We start from the raw sequence: 12,029 nt of genomic DNA, 5'->3' as shown, positions 1-12,029 counted from the left end.
ACTGGTGCTTCAAGCTTTAATTTTTTGCTTGTATGCAAGATTCAGGAAGATAGAATTATGGTCAGATTTACCAAATGGAGGGCGAGGGAGAGCTTCGTACACATCTCTGTGTGTGAAGCAAAGGTGGTCTAGAGTTTTTATCCTACTGGTTGCACATTTAACATGCTGATAGAAATTTGGTAAAACAGATTTAAATTTCCCTGCATTAAAGTCCCCGGCCACTAGGAGTGCAGCCTCTGGATGAGCGTTTTCCTGTTTGCTTATGGAGGAATACAGCTCATTGAGTGTGGTCTTAGTGCCAGCCTCGGCATTAAGTGCACTGAAATCTTGATGCACCTTTACAATATGGGTCTAATTCTGGTGACATGATGATTGATGCTTGACTACTGAAATATTCTCCATAATAATCTCATTATTATAATCTCAGCCTACCTGCCCAGCCTACCCACACTGTATCTGCGAGCCATTGGCTAGAGTGCATATGCCAAAACCAGAGTTGGCACATTTACTATTTAACGCAACAGTTTTTGTGACAAAACAAATGGTAGAGTTGAAAAGGAGATGGAGACACATTGAATTTAGATTTTTATTCGATACATGAAAACTTAAGCGAAAATTTACATTTTGTGTGTTTTTGATACGCAACAAGTACATTTGGTGGAAACACACCACCGGTGGGAAAATGTGCATATTTTTTATGCATATTTTAGAATATTCGCATGAAAATCTGTCGCCAAACCTAGCTACTAGCATACACAGAAACCTAGCTACTAGCATACACAGAAACCTAGCTACTAGCATACACAGAAACCTAGCTACTAGCATACACAGAAACCTAGCTACTAGCATACACAGAAACCTAGCTACTAGCATACACAGAAACCTAGCTACTAGCATACACAGAAACCTAGCTACTAGCATACACAGAAACCTAGCTACTAGCATACACAGAAACCTAGCTACTAGCATACACAGAAACCTAGCTACTAGCATACACAGAAACCTAGCTACTAGCATACACAGAAACCTAGCTATTGGTGGGAAAATGCACATGTTTTCTTTATGCTGATTTTAGCTACTAACCAGGTTTCCATCCAACTTTTTTTATGTGAGTAAAGTACATGTACAAATGTCACAAAATAAAATACGCTAGACAAGGTGGGACCTTTTTGTGTCTGTAAAATTCATTCTGCTAGAAATGTAGGTGGGAACGTTTTTATGCTCAAATATTGATATAATAACCATCATATTGATGTAAACTTGGAGACACTATGATATTGTGTGTGTTCCTCTCACTGCATCTCCTCGGGAAAGCATGAGGTTTACTGGGCAACATATAAAATAAATGATGATGAACTAAAAGTGCAAGGTGATGAGCTTGATGCTCCTTTCCAGTAAATATCAGGGGTCTTATTCTGGTGACATGATGATTGATGCATGGCTGCCATTTGACAAATAAAAATAATCTCACTCTTTTGTCCATAATAATCTCGTTGTGCAGGTAGGCTATACCTGCATCAGAGGAGGATGGTGGCACCTTAATTGGAGAGAACAGGCTCATGGTAATGGCTGGAGCAGAATTGTGGAATGGTATCAAATACATCAAACACATGATTTGATGTATTTGCTATTTTCCAGCTATTATCATGAGCCGTCCTCCCCTCAGCAGCTCTACTGCCCTGCACTGTATCTGCAAGCTGTTGGCTAGAGTGCAAAAACAGTTGTGAGAAAGCCATCAATAGAGTTGAAAATGCAATGGAACCCCATCAAACTTGGTATTTTTTATTAGGTACATGGGAATTTAATCACAAAGGGTATTTTTATGTGCACTACGTCATCACGCACAGCCTTTTTATCCGCAACAAGTACATTTGATAAACACATCTCATTTAATTTTTATGTGGATTTTAGAATATCGGCATGAAAATCTGTCACCAATTGGATGGAACCCTTACCTAATGACTGTAAAAAGTGTTGCTCCCGTTTGGTGGGTGTGACTTGAAGTTACGTATTTAAAGAGCAATTGAACGTTCCAGAACTTAAAAGCGTAATGCACGCAGCCCTGGTTCAGGATACATAAAATAACCAGAGTGCCTATTTAGTAGTATTTGAAGAGACGAAACGTCATACATTTATCTACGTAGCTAGCGCCCGTGAATATTTCATGTTAGATTATCTTTATTGAGTTTTGCTGAAACAGAAGTTTGTGTGCTCACAACGATACTGAAATTAGCTAACGTTGCTAGTTAGCACGCTAACGTTAGCTAGCTAGTAGTAGTGTCAACAAACTGAGAGTGACTTTACGTTAACGGGTTCAAGTAACTGCACAAAAGCGCGATGCTGGTAACCGTTTTCTGCTGCCCCAATGACCATTCGGAAATCACATTTGCACTCGATGTCTCTCCAGAGCTTGAACTCAGAGATTTTGTTGCTCTGTGTGAATTAGAATCAGGAATCCCTGCTGGTGAAATTCAGGTGAACTACTAGCTAGTTAGCTTAGCATAAACGTGTTCGCAGCTAAGTTAGCTAGCTACATCTCATTGTTTATATCAGCTAGTTCATTAAAATAAGATATATATATTGTCCTACTTGACAGAACTAGCTAAACCTACTGAATTAACAGTCAGAGTTAACTTTGTCATTGGTCGCTAGCTAGGGAACGTTAGTTGATGTAACTACTGTCGAATTAGCTAGTTACGTTAGCCATCTTGCTAACTAGTAAGTTGAGCTAACATAGCATATGTCAACAGTCAGAACAGAACAACAACTTCTACTGACTCATGTAACGTTACCTAGCTAGCTGTCCATTGGTTTGATTGCCACGTTTTGATTAACCACCTAGCTAACAAATTAAGTTGATTTGGCCACCAGGCAGCATTTTAATTTGTCCTCTTACTTTTCTTCAAGTGTGAAAAGGGAATACTTCTTTTTTTTAAATCATTGTTTTTCCTCCTGTGGCCCTTCCCCCTCTTCAGATCACATATGCAGAGCAGCCCCTAAAAGATCTGACCTGTGCTTTAGGGACTTATGGTCTGAAGGATGGTGATGTGGTGGTGCTCAGACAGGTAGAAAGACGGCAACCGCCAGCACAACCAGTCTTCCCAGGTAAAGTTAGTGCCAGTGGGCAAGACAGAACAAGTGAGAAATCTACAGTCTGGTTGCTCTAGTAAGAGTTCAGTCGTAACCCTTCACTAAAGCGCTTCATTCTGTTGGTTCTATTGTTCCTCAGGCAGTAATGGCTTTCCATTTGAATAGCTCATCCCAAATGTCTACCTGGCATGATGTCACTCAACCCACAGTCATGCTTACTCTCTCTCCTACCCTCCCTGTCTCCCCTTTCTTCTCCAGGTCTGCCCCGTATTGACTTCAGTTCCATCGCAGTCCCTGGCACCTCTTCTGGTTCCAGTCAACGGTCCACCCGTAGACAGCAGCAACAGGCCCCGACCCCACAGCAGCAGTGCCCTCCACCCCCTGCTGCACCCCCATCCCTATTGGGCTCCACCTCCTCTCCTCCGGGTCTGGATGACCCCGCCTTACTGCAGCAGATGCTCTTGGCCAATCCACACGAACTGTCGCTGCTCAAGGAGCGCAATCCGCCATTGGCTGAGGCCCTGTTGAGTGGAGACCTGGGTGAGTAGAAGTGGTGTTAACGGGATAGCATCAACCGCTATCTCTGAGTTGAATATCTTGTCATTATAGCGGCTTATGGGTCTTAAGTGTTCAACTGGGAGCTCTAACCATGTTTCTGACTGCCTCCCGTAGAGCGTTTCACCAAAGTGCTGTTGGAGCAGCAGCAGGATCGAGCTCGCAGAGAGCAAGAGAGGATCCGGCTTCTGACTGCCGACCCATTTGACATGGAGGCCCAGGCCAAGATAGAAGAGGACATCAGGTACACACATCTAATGTCACACATCCAAGAGGGGTTGGGTTGGAGTCAGACGGCTTTAGTCAGGGTCTCTTCTGAAATCAATTAAAAACATGCTAGTTTACATATTGACTTATGTAGTCTGAACTATTTGAGAGTATTAAGTGTAGATGTGCTTTAATACATAATCACACACAATTTGTACTACAGGCAGCACAATGTTGAGGAAAACATGACCATTGCGATGGAGGAGGCCCCAGAGAGCTTTGGCCAGGTGGTTATGCTCTACATCGACTGTATAGTGAACGGATACCATGTGAAAGCTTTTGTTGACTCAGGTATTGTATCCTATAATGTTCTCCCTCAGTGCAAAAGCATAAGCATTTTTGACTAGGGCAGTAGGGAGACTCTTCAGTTCAGGGTTTGTCTGTTTTGTGGTGTCCAGTATAGTGTGTCTTGGCTAGTTTTGACATGGCTTTGCTCTCATGATTGTATATCCACTAGTATTCAGTGTGTCTTGGCTAGTTTTTTACTTCGCTTTCCACCTGCATATATTCTCTCTACACCACTTCTGACATCTCTTGATTAAAAAAAAGTCTTCCAACTTGCTTGCCCGTACTTCATACACCCCCCCCATCTGTTCTTCCCTTCCCTACTTCTCCTGTCCTGTCTCTATCCCCCCTTCATTGTCTTTGTTCTGCTCCTCTCACCCTCTCTCCCATTGCCTGCTTCCCCTCTTCCAGGGGCGCAGATGACCATCATGAGTCAGGCGTGTGCTAAGCGCTGTAACATCATGCGCCTGGTGGACCGACGCTGGGCCGGCATCGCCAAGGGAGTGGGCACCCAGAAGATCATTGGCAGAGTCCACTTGGGTGGGCATCAATCATGTCTCAGAGAACCGCTTTCTTAAGGATGCACAACATTGTGTTCCTGTAGACTAGACGCTCATGAGATGTTTTCCTTGTCTTATAAAATTTGTTGAAAGCAAATATATACAAACCTGAAAGCAAGTGTTGGTGGTATCATCTGTGTGTTTTTCCCTACCCAGCTCAGGTCCAGATAGAAGGGGACTTCCTGCCTTGCTCCTTTTCCATCTTGGAGGACCAGCCTATGGACATGCTGCTTGGACTGGACATGCTCAAGAGACATCAGGTCAGATACCTGTCCCTCCAAATCCATGCACACTAACTACCACACAATGACATCCTTTGGAAAAGTAGGTCTTTAAAAATATCCCTGTGTGTAAATGGCTGTTCTCTCTATATCCTGCTACTTCAGTGTTCTATTGACTTGAAGAAGAACACGCTACTGATCGGGACGACGGGCACTGAGACCCGCTTTCTGCCCGAGGCGGAGCTGCCAGAGTGTGCCCGACTGGCGTACGGGCCGGAGGGCCCAGAGGACGCCCAGCCAGACGAGATCGCAGACAGAGAGCTGGCGGAGGCACTTCAGAGATCTGTTCAGGAGAGCGGTAAGGAACGCGGTCTGGGAGAGAGGGCTATGGGGATTCCTCAGCTCTTTGTCTGCGGCAGGGTAGCCTAGTGGTTAGAGCGTTGGACTAGTAACCGGAAGGTTGCAAGTTCAAACCCCCGAGCTGTCGTTCTGCCCCTGAACAGGCAGTTAACCCACTTCCTAAGCCGTCATTGAAAATAAGAATTTGTTCTTAACTGACTTGCCTAGTTAAATAAAGGTAAAATAAAAATAAATACTAAAGCAGTGGACATTTTTTGCAGCACAGCAGAGACATGACCCAGAAGCACTTTTGCATGGGTCTTTTTTTAGCTGCTTTACTCCTGAGCCCTGTTTCTGTACTCATCTGCCTTCTCAGTCACATGATCACTGATTTCATCACCTCAGCAAATGAAAAATAAGCTTTATAATCTGCAGGGTTCTTGCCGTCATGAAAGTCCTTAGTCTTAGAGTTTTAAAATGGTGTTTTCCAGGCCCCGAATAGTTTCATGGTCATTTATTTAAACATTTCTGTTTTATGTCATTTATTTAGGCACAGTTCTTAAATATTTTATCAATCAAATACATATCAACATATCAGCCAGGATTGTCTGTGTTTGCGCGCATCACCTGCATACTTATTTAACCTTTTATTTAACCAGGTAAGCTAGTTAAGAACAAGTTCTCATTTACAACTGTGACCTGGCCAAGATAAAGCAAAGCAGTTCGACACAGTTAAGGGAGGGAAGGCAATAAATAGGCCATGGTGGCGAAGTAATTACAATATAGCAATTAAACACTGGAGTGATAGATGTGCAAGTAGAGATACTGGAGTGCAAAATAAATAAATACCGTATGGGGATGAGGTAGTTGGATGGGCTGTTTACATATGTGCGAGATAAGTGGGCCGTTGCTCAAGGAGAGGGAGACTGTCGGACATTGTAGCAGCAGGTATGCCTATGTAGTCTATCATATGATAGAGAACAGACCAATAACTAGGTGTCCAATTCAAAACATATCTTGTACCCTCAAGTTAATTGTTTAGCTACACTGAACAAAAATATATATGCAACAATTTTGTGCCCTGCACAACGACAGGTGATGGTACCTGGGATCAGTGAGCAGTCTCCCAGTGTCCACATTACATGTTTGTTTTTGTTTTTTGATGTACGCTGCCAATTGTTGGTCATGGAAATCTGGTTTGAATTCATGGAGAAGTTATGAAATTCCGTCTGTCGAAATGTGTATGAACCCTGAATTTGACTAGATATGAAAATAGGCTAAGGCCCAATTTTGGGTTTATATTAAGTCTAGTTACAGTAGTGTTTTAAAAGTATTGGGAGGTTGCAGCAATGAGACAATTGGATATCACAACATTGTGGAGAAAAGGGTTAAAAAATAAAATAAATACAAATTTAAAAAAACATCTTGGAAGTTCGGTTCTGTAAATGTATTTGGTTTAATAGTTCTCTAAGTTCAAAATACACAAGTCCCTCTGTGGCCCAATTTGCATCTGGAGTCATAGGTGAAATAAAGGTGAGCAGTCTGACAGTGTGGCGCATGCTTTGTGTTTGAGTGCTAATGCTCTGCGTCCCTTTGCATAATGTGTGGTGTGTGGCCTAACCATGAGCAGGACAGCACTGATGCATTTGGAGAGACAGCTGGAGTCAACCCTTCCAACCAGGTACTGCAAACTTACAGAGAATCAATGCCAAGGTCATCACCCATATTCTTTTTGGGGATTTTGTAACAAAATCAGTTTTGCTTGTTGAAAAACCAATGATAAAGATTAGTATGATAATATAAAAAAAATGTTTTGATATATATATATATATATATATATATATATATATATACACACTGCTCAAAAAAATAAAGGGAACACTTAAACAACACACTGTAACTCCAAGTCAATCACACTTCTGTGAAATCAAACTGTCCACTTAGGAAGCAACACTGATTGACAATAAATTTCACATGCTGTTGTGCAAATGGAATAGACAACAGGTGGAAATGTATAGGCAATTAGCAAGACAACCCCAATAAAGGAGTGGTTCTGCAGGTGGTGACCACAGACCACTTCTCAGTTCCTATTCTTCCTGGCTGATGTTTTGGTCACTTTTGAATGCTGGCGGTGCTTTCACTCTAGTGGTAGCATGAGACGGAGTCTACAACTCACACAAGTGGTTCAGGTAGTGCAGCTCATCCAGGATGGCACATCAATGCGAGCTGTGGCAAGAAGGTTTGTTGTGTCTGTCACCGTAGTGGCCAGAGCATGGAGGCGCTACCAGGAGACAGGCCAGTACATCAGGAGACGTGGAGGAGGCCGTAGGAGGGCAACAACCCAGCAGCAGGACCGCTACCTCTGCCTTTGTGTGAGGAGGAGCACTGCCAGAGCCCTGCAAAATGACCTCCAGCAGGCCACAAATGCGCATGTGTCTGCTCAAACGGTCAGAAAAAGACTCCATGAGGGTGGTATGAGGGCCCGACGTCCACAGGTGGGGGTTGTGCTTACAGCCCAACACCGTGCAGGACATTTGCCAGAGAACACCAAGATTGGCAAATTCACCACTGGCGCCCTGTGCTCTTCACAGATGTAAGCAGGTTCACACTGAGCACATGTGACAGTCTGGAGACTCCATGGAGAACGTTCTGCTGCCTGCAACATCCTCCAGCATGACCGGTTTGGCGGTAGGTCAGCCATGGTGTGGGGTGGCATTTCTTTGGGGGGCCGCACAGCCCTCCATGTGCTCGCCAGAAGTAGCCTGACTGCCATTAGGTACCGAGATGAGATCCTCAGACCCCTTGTGAGATCATATGCTGGTGTGGTTGGCCCTGGGTTCCTCCTACTGCAAGACAATGCTAGACCTCATGTGGCTGGAGTGTGTCAGCAGTTCCTGCAAGAGGAAGGCATTGATGCTATGGACTGGCCCGCCCGTTCCCCAGACCTGAATCCAATTGAGCACATCTGGGACATCATGTCTCGCTCCATCCACCAGCGCCACGTTGCACCACAGACTGTCCAGGAGTTGGCGGATGCTTTTGTCCAGGTCTGGGAGGAGATCCCTCAGGAGACCATCCGCCACCTCATCAGGAGCATGCGCAGGCGTTGTAGGGAGGTCATACAGGCACGTGGAGGCCACACACACTACTGAGCCTCATTTTGACTTGTTTTAAGGACATTACATCAAAGTTGGATCAGCCTGTAGTGTGGTTTTCCACTTTGATTTTGAGTGTGACTCCAAATCCAGACCTCCATGGGTTGATAAATTTGATTTCCATTGATAATTTGTGTGATTTTGTTGTCAGCACATTCAACTATGTAAAGAAAAAATATTTAATAAGAATATTTCATTCATTCAGATCTAGGATGTGTTATTTTAGTGTTCCCTTTATTTTTTTGAGTAGTGTATATAGTCGAATGGATTTACCATGTTTTCCCACTTATTTTAAAAAGTAGAAGATGCAATCACTAAGGTCTCTGCATTTCATGTTTAATATTAGAAGCTGGCATGGACAAAAACGATGCATGTTGTGTGCATGAGTGTTTTGGTCCGTAGCATGTTTCAATTGTTGTACAGTACTGTTTAACTCTCGAACTGATCTCTACCATCAGACACTGCAGATGGACAAACTACCTCACCGGAATCCCCACCATTCCCAATGCCCAAACCCCTGAACAACATGCCCCTGTCCCCTTCCCCCGGCCATCCCCAGAGCCTTTTCCTGGACCGCTCCCAGTCTGCTCCAGCCTGCATGCGCCAGGCTGGGGCCCCAACACCAGGACCGAGCCAGAGCCAAACAGAGCCTGGCTTCCAGGGTCTCCCCATCCCTGGACCCTCATCCCAGGTCCAGAACACAGCACCTACAGCCCAACAGTCTCCTCTCTCAGGCCACAGCCCTACCAACCCCACCCAGCCCCTCCTTTCCACCATCACCACTCCCCCGGCTCTGTCCACATGCTCCCTTCCTGCAGACAAGATGGTGACTGGGACTCCCACCTTGGGAGATTCAGCCAGTCAGATCCCTTCAGCCACAGAGATTGGGTGTGCCTCTGAGAAGGCAGGGAACAGCTCAGTGTTCCCCCACCCAAAGGAAAGCCTTACCACTCAGCCCATGGAGCAGGAGGAGGACATGTCAGACACCATTACAGATCACTGGACCTGTCTGAGTACCCCACATCAGCAGAGTGAAGGGGGTTCCCAATATCCCCACCAGCCCGTCTCTAATCCCCCATCACTCACACTAGAACCCTGTCCTTTTGGATCCACCTCTACGGAGATCAAGTCTCCCCCTGCCTCCTCCCAGAACACTGTGCCATCAGAGAGGGACCAGCCAGAGGGGAAGCGCTGTTCCTACTCAGACCAGATCCCATCTCTAGCTCAGGCCCTGCTGGAGCTCCATGAGCTGCTGGTGTCTAACAGCCGTAGCCTGTCCCCTCAGGACCGCAGTGCCTCCTGCTCCCCCTCACACAGACAGAACGCTGACGGACTGGATGACAACCACAACCCCACCGTAGAGCCCCTCACACCTGAAAACAGCACCCAACCCTCCCCCTCTACTGCCATTACAGCTGGTGCAGAACCATGTGATGCCAAAGCCAACCACCCTGCTGCTGTGTCTAACAGAGGACCTCCTCCTGACTGTGTCCTGCCAGGCTCCTCTGAGCAGAGCCTGGAGACCAGGACCGAGGCTGAACCAGGAGAGGGACACGGGGAACCAGAACCACAGTGTCCAAACAGCTCCTGGTGGGAAAGGAGGGCAGATAACAGTAAAAGCAAAGGGACTGTGTCTGAAGCCAAAGGCCCCTCTTCACTTCAAGCAGACCTGGTGTTCAGGGAGCCCCCTGAGGGGCAGCAGGGGAGGGGTGTGGCAGATGGGAGAGCCTCTGGCAATGACAACCCTAACAAACTCAACCTCCAACCTGACACAACACAGCAGAGCCCCCTGTCCATGGCTGCTGGCTTACCTGGGGAGGAGTCTGGCGTTTCACCTCTTCCTCAGGCCCCGGACCACCCCTCCTCAGCCCCTCTCATGTCTGCTCCACGTCTCTTTACCGATGATCACATCCAAAGGATCCAGGCAGCTGGCTTCTCTGCCAGGGAGGCTGCGGAGGCACTGGAACAGGCCCAGGGCAGTGTGGAGCTGGCTCTGCTGGCACTACTGGCCCGCAAGATCACTGTGCCCACCTAGACACGCACAATATTGCAATCATGTAAGAGTCCTAGCCTCTGTCAACATGGGTTTAATTTGTGCTCTTATTGTTGATGGTGACATCTGAATTCCCTGGCCTCACAGCTACTTCATGCTGAAGGGGAAATGCTGTCAGTCTCTTGGTTTCTCACAGATCATACAACCAACTGTTATTTGTTCTGGATTTAGCCGATATGATCTGAGGTGTGTTTGATTTGGCGCCTCAGAAGAAACATGTTTTTATGTATTTTATAGATGGGCTTTAGTAGATTGATTTCCTTTACCCCCCCCCCCCCCCTTCCAACTCTGTATATACATATTTCATTATAAACACTATTGGATTGCCCCAATGATTTAGGTAAATGTTTACAGTTGTGTGTGAAATAGCATTTTATAAAGGGCTGAAGATGAGTGAAAATGTCAGATTTGTGAAGAGTATTATTGATGCGCCAAACAATTAATTGGTTTTAAATTAATGTTAGATTATTTTTTTTAAACTCAGATTCTGCTAATAAAACCCACCAGACCGTCAACTTATTGCACTGGAAATAGCTCCATTTTAAGAAGCATTGCTAACGGGTGATCTTTGCCTTCTGCCAATGTTATCATGTTGTAATATGACATTCAGTCAAGTAATTATTGCCAATCCTGAGGAACTTGATGGTGGTTTTAATTTTTAAACGTCTTGCACGAAGAAGAAAAAAATCAGGCAGCACTATTTTTCAAATGACCCTTTTATTTTTCTCATTCCTTCGATTTATAGAGGAACGTCAAAATAGATGACATATTCAGCAAAGTTGTAAACCACACGTTGAATTTTTCTGAAAAATGTCAGTGTGTGATTGTGAAGGATAAAGAGGTCTTCAAATATAACAGCACGTGTAATGGGGATGTCTGGAAATGTGGTTTCTAAGTTATAAAAGGGTTTTGGAGTTTCCTGTTCAGTTTACCTTGGTTTGTTTCAGATATCTATCATGCATTAGAATTACTCCCTCTCCCATCAACTGGTAATCTCTCCCACAGTCCAAGTCTACCCTATCCAGCCCACTGATTTATTTGCTCAGTCATTCATGAATCTATTGTATATTTTTTAAATTGTATTATTTGGGTCATATTCATATACCAACAACATCGAGGCAGGTTAAATGATTTAGTTATCTTGTACTCCATTTTAAACTCTAAGGTAAAACTGGTTCTTTGTATTGTATGTGTGGGGTTTGGGATATTTCTAGGGAATGGGTGTTAAGGATTGTAATTAAAGCCATGTTTTTCTAATCTGTCTTCTGTTATTCCTTGTTCTTATAGTTCCTTTTGCATATTATGCAAACATATTTGTATGTATATATTAGTGGAGTAAAAGAACATGTTTTATGGCAGCGCTATCCTTAAGGACAATTTCTGCTTGCTCCGACAATGCGATCCAGAGGCCAAATCGACCGCCGTACTGCATTGACGTACCCCTACCAAATGTTGTAACAATAAGGAGGGTGCCGTATAGTTCTGCGTAGACATGCTTGTTTGA

At 44.8% G+C, this 12,029-nt stretch overlaps 1 protein-coding gene across 2 annotated transcripts; it reads left to right on the top strand.

Annotated features, from left to right (window-relative positions):
• Window positions 1–2,036: 2,036 nt before the first annotated feature.
• On the top strand, window positions 2,037–11,782 carry LOC139371333 (protein DDI1 homolog 2-like). 2 transcript variants are annotated; one of them, XM_071111668.1, is made up of 10 exons: window positions 2,037–2,475; window positions 2,976–3,105; window positions 3,349–3,630; window positions 3,763–3,889; window positions 4,076–4,203; window positions 4,609–4,737; window positions 4,914–5,017; window positions 5,144–5,336; window positions 6,948–6,998; window positions 8,931–11,782. In XM_071111668.1, exons 1-9 carry the CDS (start codon window positions 2,338–2,340, stop codon window positions 6,956–6,958), a joined length of 1,242 nt encoding a protein of 413 aa, XP_070967769.1. In that variant the 5' UTR covers window positions 2,037–2,337; the 3' UTR covers window positions 6,959–6,998; window positions 8,931–11,782. The 2 variants fall into 2 exon arrangements, with proteins under 2 accessions (XP_070967769.1, XP_070967768.1); XM_071111667.1 differs by lacking the exon at window positions 6,948–6,998 and having other exon boundaries at window positions 2,059–2,475.
• The last annotated feature ends 247 nt before the right edge of the window (window positions 11,783–12,029 follow it).

This window comes from Oncorhynchus clarkii, chromosome 17 (assembly GCF_045791955.1).
Source record: "Oncorhynchus clarkii lewisi isolate Uvic-CL-2024 chromosome 17, UVic_Ocla_1.0, whole genome shotgun sequence".
In the NCBI taxonomy this organism is placed as follows: domain Eukaryota; kingdom Metazoa; phylum Chordata; class Actinopteri; order Salmoniformes; family Salmonidae; genus Oncorhynchus; species Oncorhynchus clarkii.
Note: the sequence above shows the minus strand (reverse complement) of the source record. Positions and strands in the feature narration are given on the sequence as shown.